Raw genomic sequence first — 16,989 nt, forward strand, 5'->3', positions numbered from 1 at the left:
TACTGAGCACCAATTTAGAATGAGCACAATCTAGTAGTTTAGACCATATATTATCATGTTTGTTCTTTATCCAGCTTCTTACTTCTTTTTTAACAGTTTGATATGAAACTGGGTAAAATGGTTCTGTGCCAGACATGGGTAGTTGCGAAGCATCTTTAGCTACTTTATCAGCTAGTTCATTTCCAGCAAAATCACAATGACCTGGGACCCAGACTAAGCTAATGGTGTTATGGGCCTGAGCCAGAGAATTGAGATCTTGAGTACAGTTCAAAACACAGTTTTGTAACTGACATGATTAGCCAGGGCAAAGATGGCTGATTGGCTGTCAGAGAGAATATATATATTCTTATCAATCATATTTTTAGCTAAGAGCTCCCTGGCAACCATATTGATCGCCAGAACCTTGGCTTGAAAAACAGTGGTTAGTTTACCAAGGTATAAATGAAATCAAATGAAATCTTCTCCAGATTCCTTGGTTCTTATAATAGCTCCAGCTCCAGTGAAGTTCGATTTTGATCCATCTGTGTAACATTCAATTGATCCTGTTAGAATTAGGTCAATTAGAGATTCTATCTCATTCCTTTTTGGTATATAAGTCGAGAATAGTTTATCTGAAACTATTGTTTTAGTAATTGCATCTTTGGTCATATAGATTATAGGGATCTCATTGCCCAAGTCCAGACCAGTTCCTAACATTCTCTTAAAAGTACTCACATTTTATATCCAGTGAAATACAAATCATCATCTCAAGTAATTCAAAAACTAATTTATCTTTAAACACTTAGCAATTTGTTAAATTCCTTAATAACATATTTTATAATCATTAATTCAGTGATATTTTCTCTCATGATACACTGAAGCTTTCCTCATCTATTAACTTAATTTATGGCAGAACTTAGAGCAATGAAAATTCTACATCTCAATAATTACTTGAAGTCACATACTCAACTACATTTAAACATTCAAAATGATTGACCATTATTCAGAAATTAGCCTTCAAAACTCCTGATAATAAAATAATAAAAAGAAGTGCAAAAGAAAATAATCAGTCACTGGGGGAACTCAAATTATCTAAATCACTCACACAGAACTGCACAGGTCATAGGCCCAACTGCACAGTCCACGAGAATCCTGACAGATGTTTGCAAATCTTGACAGAAGTGTTTTTTTTTTTTTTTTTTTTTTTTGTTTGTTTTGTTTCTCTCCCTCCTTTGGTTGCTTTTCATTAGCTAGCTAACCCATTTGCACAGTTCCAGCTCATTCTTTCAAAGCACCTACTCTTTCCATGATCTAGTATGCAAAGGATTTGACATAAAAAAATGCATAATTAATTCTTCAAAGGCAGTGATTATGGGGATACCTCAGAAAGTATTTGCCTCTACTCAAATTGCTAGCTTTCTATTAATGTGTTTCCATCAAAGAGGGCTACGACAGATTCAGAAAGTGCCTTGAATGGCACATGGCTGCATTGAGCAATGTTCAGCATTTATAGTCACATCTTTCCGCTAAAAATGGGACCAAAGGCCCACTGTCGAGGCAAACACTCAGTGAGAAACGTGGGAGTCATGGCTTCTGTCGGAACAGGCAAGCTTGCTAACGACAGGCAAGGCTCTCTGCTTCTAATTTCTTCTCGAATTAAAAATTAAGCCAAATCTGATTTCTATACTCGTCCAATATTTGAGGAAAACTTACTTTGCATGCCCATCGAAATATTACAAGTTGGAAGTAACCTAAAGTTATGCTTGACCAACGCAGCGTCAAAATTTCCCTTAACATCAATCGAAATAAAGCTGCTGTCATCTGGTCCCCTATCAACAAGACACCAAACAGCGTGAGAAAATTTGCCCCCTTATCTTTCTATGTAAGAAACCCTCACTTCTCATCTTTACACACAGTACACTCATGATACATATTTCACTATGTATCATGAGATTGGTGACTAAAGACAAATTGCTCCGCTAAATTTTATCTTGCTTCTATCGTGCTCTGAGACAATTAAGCCTGAATTATATTAGTTTATAGTTATTTATTATTCTTATGCCTATTTCTTGCAAATGCTTAAGGCTTATCTGAGTCCTGAATAAATAAATTCCCACATATACTTAAGGCTTATTGAGTGCCGGCACTAGATATCTTGTCGCCTGATGCAGTCTCTGTGGATCCTAAATTCTGCTACCAAGCGCCTTCCTTTTATCTTCCCTAAATTCTGCCGCCCAGTGAGGCCATACGAGCCCTGGCGCTGGTTCTGGTTTTATGTGAATAACAAATCAGTTATTCTTAATTAAAATAGCCCTAAATGTAATCTTTGGGTCTATGAGTATCGTTAACAAAATCTTTTTTTTAGCATATGGAAAGAAATTGTTTGTAAATTTTTCCTTGTCAACATTTTTAGCGCATTTAACCTAAATCTGTAATCATTGCCAAGTGTAATGTCAACATAAAAGCTTATCCCACTCCTTTATTATTTAATTTACTTACATAAAAAAATTGTTTAGGCATTGCTACATGAGTCATTACTCAAGTTGTGATGTTTTGATAAACATGCGGTGATGAAAGGAAAGTATAATAAATAATGATTCGTCAGGTTGTCATCAGATGAACGAATCTATGTGGAATGTTTCGGTTTGTTATGTGTGCCAAGCAGATACGCAGCACGAAGCCAAATTACTGATCGTACAAATTTATGCCAAAATGATTGTTTCTTCAATAACAAGGTATTTTGTTTAGTGTCGAAGTGAAATTAAGAATTGGGACTCTCCAGATGTTTTATTATGCACAGAGGAGAGAATCAAATGCACATGCGTAAAGCCTATGAGAAAAAAAAACGTTGTTGGTGGTTTTGAGGTGCGGATTTTAGATCATTCTGGATAATGGACGTCCGGATTTCAGACTTTGTACTGTATTAGCTGTGTCAAGCTCATTTGGCTGTCTCCATTCAAATAAATTATTAACGTTGCTTTCAAAGTCATAGCCAACTTTATCTTCATTAAAAGATTGATTAAGACATATTTCTTCTGTATCTGAACAGTACGAATCTGTATCAGCAACAATTTCCTCTTCTAAATCTCTCAGCAACTTATTAATTTTGTCCTGAGTGGGGCTTTTGAAACAAGCTGGCATTACAACAACTGAATAAAAGCATAAGTAAACAAAGTTACACTGAAATCATGAGAAAACGTTCAAATGTTTGAAAGAGAGATAGAATCTGTTTCATTAAGTATATTTGCACTTGTGGTCTTTGCCAAAACATAGCCAACTTGATAAGAAACAGCAAACAATGCATGGCCCAGCAGCAGACAGGCGATTCTAAAAGAGGGACAGAAACGCTGGTACGACAGTGATACCATAGTCAGATTTAAAGGAAATCATTTCCGTGCTACAACAGCTGTACCAATGGTTTTGAGAAGTTAAGTATATGTGGAAATTTATTTACTCAGGACCCAGATAAGTCTTATGCATATGCAAGAAATAGGTGTCAACATAATAAATAACTAAACTAAACATAATTCAGGCTTGACCTTTGTCATTGTGCAACAGAAGCAAGATAAAATTAAGGAGAACAACACATCTTTATTTGCCTCATGAAACATTACCAACAGTGTTTATTGGACGCTAGCCAACCTTTATGGTGTTAACTGCAAATTTGAAGATTTTCAGATACTGTGAGCAAAAGGTAAAATTTTCCAATTAGTGGAATTTGCGACGAAATGTCGTGAAATGGTAATAAATCAAGATGGTATAACAAAAGTTTTTTATCGCGATGACAATGCCCCAATCATTAATCAAGTAAAGGAAAAGTGAAATCTCTAGTGTGTTTCTAAATCCAGAAAATATTGTTACTGAAGGTGAAGAAAGCGACCCAGAGGTTGCAGAGAACAAAAAAATTTCAGCTGACAATTTAGTGGGAATTCTCCACATGGGAAATGCAGGACTTGAACAATGAACTTGTAACTGAACAAGATATTATGTCTATCTATAGAATTAAAAAGTTGATATGAAAATGAAGCAAATTAAACAACGTCCATTGGAAGAAATGCTTAATAAAGGAAATAAATAAATATTGAGCCCCCCTTTTTTTTTCCTGGTAAATTTCACACTGCTAAAATGTAATTTTTGTAAATTTTACTGCTAAAGTCATAAATGCTTCATTATTTTATAAATCACTATTTCACGTTATTTTAATTTTATAATTTTTGCGTGTCATCTTACTAAAAACTGAATATACAGAAAAATCCTAAATGAACTATATGCTATAGCTATGAAACCAGAGGATATGCGTAAAACAGCTTTTATCATGAAATCAGGAACTTGTGCTTTCCTGAGAATGCCTTTTTGGCTTATATGGAGCCCTGGCGACTTTTCAACACACCATGGACATTATATTAAGACCTGTCCTCAGGAAATCAACGTTTATTTATCTTGACGATATAATTGTCTCAAGTGAAAATATTGATGAACACGTAAAAGATTTGAATGAAGTTTTTACATTATTAAGAGACGCGGGATTAAAAATAAATGAGAGTAAGTGCAAGTTCGCGGCAGAAGAACTAAAATACTTAGGATAAAAGATTTCAAAACGTGGAATTGAAACTCAAGGCTCGAAAGTAACTGCGATAAAGAATTATCCACTGCCCACACTGACAAAAAGCTCTCTTCTTTCTTAGGCATGTGTAGCTATTATAGAATATTTATAAAAAACTTCGCACAAATAGCGGAACTGCTCTTACAATAGAAAAGCAAAAAAGCCACATTTTCGTGATCAGCTGAAACAAACACTGCGTTTGAAAGACTAAAAGCTGCACTAATTCAAGCGCCGGTCTTAAAATTCCCAGAGTGGGATGAAAATCTCGAAATTTCGGCTGATGCTTCAGATTTCGCTGTAGGTGCTGTTTTAGTACAGAATAAGCAGCCCATGGCTTATTTTTCAAAAACACTGACTCAAACTCAAAGAAATTATACTGCATTGGCCGTACTTTTAACCGTACAGAAATTCAGAGTTTATTTTGCTAAGGCACTGATAGTCGTGTATTTAGATCATGCCGCTGTGGGACAACTATATTCTGTCAAAAACTTAAGTCCACGACTCATAAGACGGGCATTAACCCCTTCGAGCTGGGTAGCGAAAACGTGCGCTTATCGCGGAGGCTGGCAGTGTCTTCTGCGAGCGTCTCTCCAGGGCCGGGGGCTTTTTTGCTACTAAGCCTAAATCCATGAAATTTCCGAAGTATCAACGCATTGTTTAATAATGCTCTATAGAGTATTTAAACGTCTTATGCTTTATAGATATTTATATATATATACTTTAATTACCTTATTTCTTGTTTAAATGCATATTTTACACATTTTATTTTAATTACTCACCATCTTATGACTTTTAACATTATACATCTGAAAACTAAATATATTACTTAAAATTCTCTTTTCGTATGAAAAATTTGAAAACAGGGATCTACACACAGTCCTACGTTACATTCCTTGAACACGTAATAACTCATTTGCCGTTTTGGAGGATTTTTCCGGGAATGTGAACAAACGAAGCATCGTCGTCTCATTTTCTTATCAGTCTCTTCTGAACAAAGTTTTGGAAAATGTTTTTCAGTTAATCTTTCAGAATCAATATCAGAATTTCAGAATCAATATCTGAAATATTTTGCATCATTTCTGCTATTTCATGCTCTGTTAAACATTTTCGACGCTTCGACATTGCAACGGTAAAAACAGAAAGAATTCACGTCTAACAAGATATAATTATTTTCTAAAAACTGAACTGTAAACCGAAATACTCAATGCTTTAGCGCATATAAAACTTCTACTTACAATAAACAACTGCCACGTGCGAATAAAAGTGCGATTTAAAGAGACATCATAAATCACGCCATTCGGAAACATTTAGTTCTCCGTTTGTTTATATAATCAAAAACACGTGTATGTGAGTCATGCTTCTCTGATTTCGAGTAGAAGGTCTAATGTACATGTACCTGAAACCATATGGACATACAGTGCCATCTTGTGTCAGAAATTATAGTTTGAAAAACGTTCCAGGACACTGGCACAAATACGTGACAGTAGGTAGTAAACGGGAAAATGCTCTGTCACGCCTGCGTGTCGGCCGGTAGGTGAGTGTGTTCGTTGCTGGCACGTAGACGTGACAGTCGGCGCGAAGGGGTTAAAGTTGCAAGAATTCAACTTAATAGTTAAACACACACACCGGGAAAGGAAAATATCACGGCAGACACATTATCTCGAATAAAATTGGACAAAGAAGGAAAACAAATAAAATGCTCCATATTAACATAAAAAATATTAGATTCCAGAGAAAAATTATTTCCGATAAACTATCATTTTATATTAAAACAACAAATGAGTATAATGAAATAAGACCAGTCATTCCAGCCGCCAGGTTGCGACTCAGTATTTTAAAGGAATTGCACAACACAGTTACAACTGTACACCAAGGTATTTGTAAAACTGTACAAAGAGTGCACGAGGCGGTTTTTTTCCCGCAACTTCAAAGAGTGGTAACCGAGTATATCAGGTCCTGCCATACATGCCAGTTAGTTAACAATGTATATTATAGCCCGTTCGAGTATATCTAAATAGTATAAGAACTGCTTTTCCTAATGAGTTAACTGAAATAGATCTACCGAGCCAATTTCCATAAAATGAAAGTAATAGAAATAGATTTTTACTAGTGATAGTAGACCATTTCTCAAAATGGTTAGAAATAGTCCCCATTAAAAGAGCCTCAGCGAAAACTGTAGCCGATTCTTTTCTAAATAAATATATTTTAAAATATTGAGCACCAATTAGGGTAAAATCAGATAAAGGCCCCCAATTCGTTAGTCAAATTTTCAAGGAGCTATGTGCAGGGCTAGGCATCCGCCACCTTAAGATGGTCCTGTACAGATCGCAGTCAAATATTGCCGAGCACGTAAACAGAAACATAGTTAAAATCATTTGGAGCTATGCAAAAATGTATCACCGACGCTAGAATGACAATGTAGATCAATTGGCGTAAGCCCTCAGAACGGCCAAGCATGATACCACGGGAAAGGGCCCCGTGAACTTTTTCTGGGGAGGAAGATAATTACCTTTTTAGATAAATTATTCTTTGTCCAGAAAAAAGGAGGAAGAATTTAAACAAAAAGATATCCAGAAGTTAATTAATGATGCAATCAAAAATTCAGATGTATCCAGAGAAAAACAATCATTGTGCTATAATAAGAAAAGAAAAGAGTTTAATTTTAAACCTGGGGATAAAGTACTGAAAAGAAAACATTCATTGTCTTGCGCCCCACTCGAAAAAGTGTCAAAACTTTTCCCAAGATTTGAAGGTTCCTATGTGATTGAACGTATTTGTGGATCAGTTTTATATTCAGAAGGAAGTAAAGAGGGCAAGATCACTGCCAATGTTGATCAAGTGAAAAAATACCATGATCGTAACGAATTGCCTATTTTTTAAGATTTTTTGCAGAAGACTTCAAACTTAGGAGAAGGGCCCTCAACAGCACAAATCGTTCTTCCAGGAACCAAAAGGAATGAAGACAGAGTCTTGGAGCCAGATGGAAAGAAGCGGCGACTACAAGAACCTAGATGTATAAACAAACGCAAATTAGAAAAGCCCCATAAGAGAAATAAGGTCCTGAGAAAGGAAGGGGAGACTAGACCCCGCACAAGATCGACAAGCAGGCAAATGGAGAGGAGAGAGCATTTGAGACATCAGAACTTACGACGCCAGCCACTAAAGAAGGAAGTCAAGAATACGTTAGCACCTCAATTTCCAAATAGGAAACTTCCATTAGACGAGGAGCCATTGAATAGAAGGAAATACCTAAGAAAAGGAGGACAGCCTACGGAGGTCCAGCGAAAAATTCTCCAGCTAGTCCAAAGATGTTCCTCGGTCACAACCGGAAAGCGTCCAGCACACGCACAAGTAGAACATAGCTGGAAGAAACCAGCGTGGGACCAAGGCATCAAAAGAAAACGGCCGACAACGGAGAATGGAAATAGAACAACAATGGAAACGGGCAAAGTCACCAGAGGATACGGGTGAGACGCCTCAATCAAGTTCTATCATGGGAAGACTTCATCAAAAAGCGAATGACAGAGTATGCCAAACAAAAGATAAGTCAAAATTATTCTATTTAAATTTATTTTAAAATCTAGTACGAAGTTGGTTGAAAATATTTATGTAAGTTCTACCTCGGGAAGAGGACAAGATTTGTTTAAATTAGCAAGAAGCTTACAATTTTATATTTAGCAAGAAGCTTACAATTTTGCACTTAGGAAGAAGCTTACAATTTTGTATTTAGCAAAAAGCTTACAATTTTGTATCTAGCAAAAAGCTTACAATTTTGTATTTAGTAAGAGTTTACAATTTTGTATTTAGCAGGAACCTTACAATTTTTGTGTTTGAAAAAAAAAAAAAAAAAAGCTAAAAAGAATTGTTTTTGCATTATTGTTATTATGCAAATAATTTAAAATTGTTGTATTAAGTAGCTTTAAATGTTTATAAAAAGCAAGAAAGTTTATCAAATAATCTTCACTTTAATTCAATGAAATGTTAACTTTGGTCGTAGAGACTGTGGTAGGACAACGTTTGTATGATATCAAGAAAACGAACTTTGTTACTGAAAGTGTGAGAAATTTGTGCATGTAATTAATCTTTGCTTATCTCACAGTGGAGTAAAGTAAGAAATTAATTATGCAAAAATGTTTGAATTCTGAATTACTTAAAAGTATTTTGTATGCTTGAAATTGTGTTTCAAATGAAAGAGTAGTCTATCTTACTGATGATAAGCACTAAAAAGAAGTTTAGATAAATTGAGAATGAATGAAATTTAAAAGGTTAGGCTCTCCAGACAACACTAAGTTAATTTTCACTACTGTTAGCACCTCAGGCTGAGACTTGATTGTAAGGTGTCTTTCTAGGTCTAGTTGGTTTAATTCTAACAAGTAAATGTGGGGTAGTCAGTAAGTGTTGTACTCATTTTACGGTACACAATGCTGGAGAGCAAGGGGGAGTTTCAATGTTATTTAGAAAGACTGAATTGAGTAAATGTAGAAAAGGTTGAACTGTTAAAATATATATATATTAAAAGTGTGGCAATTGTAAGATGTATGTGAGCACGTACTAAACTTTTTTCCTAAAAGAATTTCTAAAGGAAGAAGATATTGTAAATATGTGCCACATTTGTCCATCTGTAAAAAAAAAAAAAAAAAAAAAAAAAACCCTTAAATTTAGTTAAGATATAGATTAAGACTGCAAAGGTGAACTCACATGTAGATATAGAATTTAGCTATCTTATCCAGGCTTTTAAAGCCTTGTTATGTGCTAGTTAAATTCTGGCGAGGGAAATTGTAAGGTTTTTCTTAATTTGCATAACAAATTTATTTTAAGTTTTCCTGTTCTCAACTTCTCCTCACATTCTCTCACGAGGATGTAAATTTAAAGTTAAGTGAGGTGCTATTTAAACGTGTAATTATCTCAGTTTTTTTCAGAGCGCGTTTTGCTAGCCAAGCGCACATTTCGTTGTTATTTCGCGGTCACGCTAGTAAGCCACTTGGCCATATCTGTTTAGTATCATGATGGTTCGATTTTTGTGAGTCCATCTCTTAGGAGTAATTTTGAAGTGCATTCTTGCACTCGTTTATTTTTTCAGATTTTGATTTGTATTTTAGTCTACGTTTAGTTATCAGCGCAAATGGACGGTGTTTTGTAACGCACGAAGTCCATGCTTTTCTGTTAAATTAGTTTGATTCAATAAAGGGTTATTTTTCACTCTTCTTCTGTGCTGGTATTTAATTGACGCCTGTGTGAGAATTCGCCAGGTTCATTGTAGGATCTAAGTTAGTGTATGTGGACAAATAGAGATAGATCTTACAACCTAACAAATACAGAAATACTGGTCAATTAAGTTAACTATGATAGAAGGAATAAGGGGTTCTGTCTAAAGGAAGAAATGTCTTCATTGGGACTTTATAAGGGTACAGGATGTCTTTTACATAATACACTGAGACATTCCGATGCAATTCAGAGCTTACAATCATTACAAACACACTTCCTGCATACTACCAAAGTTTTGTTGCTTTAGCAACTCTACAGTTGATATGCAGATGATTCCATCCAAGGAAAAGAATGCCAGATTTTCCATATGCTTGCTATTTTATACCTAACAGGACATGTATGTTTTTTACTAACTTAAACAGCCCCACCCCATAAAATATAATTTGCGGATTCTCAGAGCTGAATCATGAGATTATAAATTGAAAGATGTACACAGCGCAAAAAAAGGGGGGGACATTTCTATATCTCCTGTTCTACTGGGCTGATTAACGAAGCTCAACTTGCGTTTTTCATGTCTCGAAAGCACTTTATGTATTAGATTTACATATACCATTGTTCTCGTATAGGTATTTTGACTCAAAATTGGACTTTCTCTGAATTGACATGCCAATTGTTTTCCATATTTCGATTCTAGGACTCAAATTATGCCAAACTGCCAAGTTTTGTAAAAATTGCACAAGTATATTTTAAAAAATTAGCTCTCAAAATTTTAAAATTTTAGCTCCTCGATGTTAATTGAATTTGATATATAATTATTAATATCTCTTTTTTTTTATTAAACTTCTTTGATTCTTCCTTTGATATTTTGAAATTTAGGTTCATTCCCAATAAAATTCGCCTATTTTTTTAAGATTTATTTTTAAAATTTGGATTTTAAAATAATTTTTATAAATTTTTTGAAAACATTTTGAAATATAATCTATAAAATGTTTACCATCATCTTAAAGTAGATGAATTTCAAAGCATACCTTCAAAAATTTACGAACATGTATGTGAATTTATATATTGGGCGTTTTGAAATTTGGCATATTTGTTGAAAGCATTTGGCATCAAATGTGGTTCAGGCACTTTGTTAAAATTATTTGAAAGTAGAAATGATGTGACTCATGCACAATGTAAAAAGCTAGGAACGCTGTGACTTTTTTTCCGCTCCTGCATAATGGAAGGGAAAGGAAAACAGGTTGCCATATATTTTCACTTAAAATGTCAAAGGAGCACCCAACACTAAGTAAAAGTATATTTACAGAACATACTCAGGTTACCATAAATGAAACAACAACTTGGCAATAAACGAAACAACAACTTTGCGATAATACAAGGGGCACTCTCCAGTCTACTCTAACCCATATAAATTAAGACATAAAACTTGCAATACATTTTACACTACAGTGAACTAGCAATTTAAACAGCAACTTCATAGAATAAAAAGATTGTTCTTTAAATATACTGGATTTGGCAAGAAGTCGCCAAATGTGCTGGGAATTGGAGAAATTGAATACCTGTTGCCAGTTTGGTGCATATGGATAACTTGAACAGGGTGAAAAGCCATGAAAAGGTCATTCTAGCCTTATATATGTTTACAGGTTAGCTTGTTGTGAAGTATAGTTTCTTGCAATTTCCATTAAAATGGTAGGTAAAAGTATATTTTAGGGTACCTTTTGGTGAAACTTTGCGATTTTTGGTGGTACATGGATACCGAGTTTGTGCAATTCTTTGACTTGTTATTTTGGCTTGCGAAGCAGCGATTTTGGCACAAAAATTGCCGCTACACAAAGCCAAAATAACAAGAGAAAGAATTGCACAAACTTGGTATCCATGTACACATTGACCTATTTTCACTTTAAAAATATCCCAGAATTACATAAACTAGGCTTTGCGCACTCCCTTTGATTTCGTCCACGTACACATCGAACTATATTCACTTAAAAAGTCAATGGCGCAGCCAAAGTATATAATCTGAATAAACACACTTTAAATCAAACAATGAAATAACATAAAAAAAGAAAGTCATCTTAGCACTACACGAAGGAAATATCCACTTACCTTATTTATGCGTCTTCAAACACAATTCCTTAACAGCATCCACACACTTCCTAAAATTATCTGAACTAGAATCTGTATACTGGTGTAGCCACATAAATTCACAAAAATACGAGTAAAAAATATCTTCCATTTGAAAATAGCCGATGTTCGACCATACATATTTCCTTCCTCCAAACAGGACACTTAATAATGGCTACTAAGTAAACCTTCATTTACACACCAGTCAATTAATGCTTTTTTCCCTTCCTTTCCAAATCCTACAGTCAGCCAATTTACCGTGTAAACCACAAAATCAACAATGTACTAATCCATCATACACAAGCCCTTACCCAAAATCCAACACACACTTTCCAAATTTTTTCCCATAATTCAAATTCACCACAACCAATTACGTCATAATAGGGTTTCCATAACATTCAACTACTCAGGTTGTCAAAAATGAGACAACATCTTGGTGATAAATGAAACAACAACTTGGCGATAAATAAAACAACAATTTCACGATAACACAAGGGGTACGCTAAAGTCAACTCTGGCATAAAGAACTTTTCAATAGAATTATCAAAACAATGGAACAGTCATAGAAAGAAGTTTCGACAATGCTGAATATACAACAATATATTGTCAGTATGCTATCACTATAATACATGATTGAGCAGAAGACTCTAAAAACACTGCAAAAGTTACTGTAACAAATAATAAAAATCATTAAAAAGTTATTAATTGGGATCAATATTTATCAGGGCTGCAAAGCAACTTACTGGAGTCCTCATAGCCAATACAGCAGGAACTGTTAAGATAAACTGTTCAAAGGAAGTTCTGAAAAACTTGGCCTACTGGCCAATATAAAAACATTTGTCTCTCACACAAATCTATGCAAAAGTATGCCTATATTGGAGTTAAGAATAATAAAACTGGACTCTCATTTGAAAGGAGAATGTACTCTTCATTAATACATTTGGATTCAGTATGCTGGCTGATCCTCGACACCATATTAATACTGAAAGAAGACAGTACACATTACCCCTTAAGTAGACAAAATGGATCAAGTTAAAAATAATGCTTAGTTAATATAAACAGACATAATATTAAATGTACACATAAAACTCCAGATATGCTACTGGAAAGAGGTACAAACTCTTTTAAATAATAAAGGGATTATTCATTCAATAATTAATTAAAAATAACTGCATTTACTTTTGAAAATTTATCCTCACATGTCTTATATCCAAGCTACAACTTTTTATAATTTGTAGGAGAACTAAAGTCATAAAATGACATGCTGAAAAAAATGATTAAAAAAACATACTTCAGTTTATCCAAGCATTGATAGCAATTATTATTTCATATATGTCAAAAATTTAATATTTCAAAAAACATATTATTTGCATTTAAGAGAACAAGTAAAGCACTAAAGTATTTAACATTAGGCAAAAGTCCACCTTCAGCTAAAGCTAACTTCAAAAAATATAGACAAAAACTCTAAATTTTCAGATGGACACTCTCATAAGATCATCATCTTAATGAAGGAGAAAATGTCTGTGCCATAGGCCAGAAAATATTTCAGTTGAGAATTATATTTCTTTGAAGATTTCCAAGTTTTCCATACACAAACTTCAATTAAAGATTTCTTCTTAAAGTCTATATACAATCTTATCTCATTATATTTTGTTCTGTTTTTACTAGGTTCTCAGATGATAAAATGACTGTTGCTTTTATTATTGTCATATTTTTATGGCATACTTCTGGCCTACAACACAGAATATTTTTTCTCCTTGGGAAACAGATTTTGTAACAATTTTTCTCAACATACACAGTTTTTAATAAATCAACATCAATTTGAGGTTGAATGATATCCAAATTTAAATTTGAAATCAAGTGGCTTATTTTCCAAGTACATATAAACAAACTTCATGACTTTTTTCCTTTTTTAAAAATAATACCTCTCAACAAAAACTGCACATTAATCCGATTGAAAAGCCATGACAGAAATTAATATTTACTAGTTATTAGTGTAATGTAACTTATGATCCTAACAACAAAATTAAATTTTTCTTCATATCTTTTTGATATTTCAAAAATATGCAGAAAAGCCATTCCTTGCAATAAAATGTTTCAAAACCATGTAATATGATTAATCATAATTTAATGTTAAAGTAAAATAGTCTTTCAAATACTCTTGAAGAAAGTAATAAATATGAGATAACTTTCCTTCCATAACTTAAGTCTACAGACAATGCTATTTGTTACCTGATTATATGGATGGGTAACTTTTAAAATTGTAAGTGAACAAGAACATGACTTTACAGTTTAAAACATTATAATATTCTGTACAAAAAAAAAAAAAAAAAAAAAAGTACAAAATTAAACTTCTTTTTATAAAGAACATTTTTAATAGAAGGAACATTTTATTTTTTTGAAAAATTTTTTTCTTACAGAAAAGTGTTATAAATCATGACTAGGGTAAGATGAAAGTCAACTATGCACGATATTTTAAATATGCATCTCTGATAAGCCGATATACATCAGCTTGACAGTCTATTTCATTCTACAATCATTCCACTGCACAACAGTTATAGAAAGATTTGCTGAAATCCATCATTATCCTCAATATATAGAAGCCTGTATATGGTATGTTACCCAAATCCCTAGAAAAAAAAAATGACAAAGAGTTTAGGTCTGAATATTTGGGAAGTAGGAAGCACAACAAATAGTTAATTGATACACTTCAACTGATCCAATAGCGAAGAATACTTCCATTCAGATAACATGAATGAACATGGACAGATATTCTAGTTTTTTTTTTTTCTTGATGAGACATACAACATAGTTCTGCCCTGCGAAGCATAACAGTTTTACAGAAAAGTAAAATCTTATTCCTTTCCATTAAAGCATCCCGTATTTTGATCCACACACATGAGTAAATGAACTGTCTTAGATATATAAAAGACATGCTGTTTATTAAAAGGACAAACTTGGCCTGCCCAGTCACATATGATTTTGCATAATAAACAGATGTCTAGTTCGTGACATTTTTTTTTTTTTTTAAATCGGCACATATACTACGTACAATTACTAAACAATTTTAATCCACATAGCAATGCACTTCAACTCAAATTCCACACTCACCTAAAAGATGTACTTCATTTCCAAAATCTTACTACTTTATGCCTATAAAGGGTATATTCAACATGCTCTTAGTTTCAGTAAATAAAACAGATGTTAGACAGAGGTCAAGCACATAAAACATGAAATCCACTTAAATACCTCCCCAAAATGTACACGAACATTAAAAAGGAATGTCATAGTGGCATGCTAAAAGACCATTTATTCTAAAAATCCAAATGATCAAATATAGCTTAAATATTGTACTTGTATGATAAAAACAAATGCATGTTAGCACAGATCTTTACCCTTTCCAAATAAAAAAAAAAAGACAATCCTTTAATTTTAATTCTTTAGGTAAATGGCATATTTACTTTAAATTAACTAACTGTCAAAAGCTGCTAAAAGGTACAGCTCAATTTACATATAGATTTCTCCTTAAGAATATCATTAAATTATGAATATGACACAAATTCATAAGATAGGCCTTTCTAAAAATCAGGATATTAAAGGATTTGAAGCAGTACAAAAAAAATCTGCATTATGATGAGAAATATGTTCCACATTAAACTAATACAACCTACTTATGCAACATAAACACAAGCAAAAAAAGTAGAACATAGATTAATGAATTTTCTTTGTAATGTTTCCATGTCAATAATTTCATTCTTTACAAATCTTATTACTACAAATGACTATTCATGGTATTATAGCTACAGCCGAACGGCTACAAAATTTTATTGGTAGTAAACCAATTAATATGATTCCTTACTTGTTTGGTGTAAACTTGTGCCATCTAGAGATTCAATGCCTGAGGAAGGTCTGCTTTGTTGAGTACCAAAACAACCTCCCATTATCACAGATAATTTAACATAATTCGATCGTTATCTCGTTTTCTAACACGATGTATATAAGTTTTAAAATGTTTCTGTCGGCAGCTGCGACCCAACATTCGGACAAAGTGAATGAGTGAATTCCATAAGCCTAAACTATAGCGATAGAATTTTCATAGTATATACAAAGAACTTAAAAATTGATCAAGCTTTACACAACAATAAATGAGTATAAACTGCCATTAAAATATCCAAAATTTAATTTTTCCTGAATATTCATTGTTATGAAATGTTAATTATCCTTCTTCGAGATCAGCCTGTGATGGTATTGGTTGAAGAATAAGTATGTTGTTGATTGGCCAAGCAACTTAAGATAGCAAGCTGTTGTATTTTGAACAGAAATGGTAAACAGTTCACGTGCTTTATTTAATTATTTGTTTAAATTACATTTCTAATCAGTACCACTTTAAATTACTGTCTAAATATCCCTTATAATTTCAGTTTCTTCTTTAAAATAAAAGGAAAACTATGCAATATCGCAATAAAGGGAAGGATAAAAGTGTTTTTAGATCATATTTCTATGCAGAATAAACTTGGAGAAAAATAGTTGAAAACAAGTTTATAATTGTAATTGTTTAGAAGAAATACTCAGCAGTATTTATGTAACCAATATTAAATCTAGAAATATGTTTCAAGCCTTTTCGACTTTCGCAGTCATAAACATGATTTGAGAAATTAATTGTATTGATGAATTCAGGGATTTTACAAATGAACTCAGACCTGATGCTATTTCCTTACAAGAAACACTTCTGAATCCTTAATTCTATCTTAGAATAACAAATTTTTAGAATTACAGTAGGCTGCATATCGAAACAGGGAGTATAACAATCATTTTTTTTTAAATTTTCACCCCATGTTTCTGCAACACTTTACTGCAGCTGTTATTGCTGTTACACTCATACATGTCGTGGCACAGCAAACAGTTTAATCTCTCTCTAACCCAGTTTTAAATCAGGCTTGCTTCAGATATGTTTAAATGTTTTTCGCGATATGTAACTGAATATGAGCCAGTTTTGCTAAGAAAGCCCTCCATTAAAGTATCTTCCTTTTCTTCAAATAGTCCTCTTCTACTTTGCCTTAATCGCTAAAACTAATCTAAAC

General features: G+C 33.3%; 1 protein-coding gene across 1 annotated transcript in view; it reads right to left on the reverse strand.

The window, feature by feature from the left end:
• Positions 1 to 16,195, reverse strand: part of LOC118190285 (ubiquitin domain-containing protein 2) — a 47,641-nt gene extending 31,446 nt beyond the window's left edge. The window contains exon 1 of the mRNA XM_035360982.2: positions 15,768 to 16,195. Within this exon, the coding sequence (XP_035216873.1) occupies positions 15,768 to 15,849 (82 nt within the window). The 5' untranslated portion in view covers positions 15,850 to 16,195. The remainder of the gene's footprint in view (positions 1 to 15,767) is intronic.
• Between the last annotated feature and the right edge of the window lie 794 nt (positions 16,196 to 16,989).

This window comes from Stegodyphus dumicola, chromosome X2, assembly GCF_044657685.1.
Source record: "Stegodyphus dumicola isolate Sdum_Otavi_A_Nest chromosome X2, ASM4465768v1".
Lineage (NCBI taxonomy): Eukaryota > Metazoa > Arthropoda > Arachnida > Araneae > Eresidae > Stegodyphus > Stegodyphus dumicola.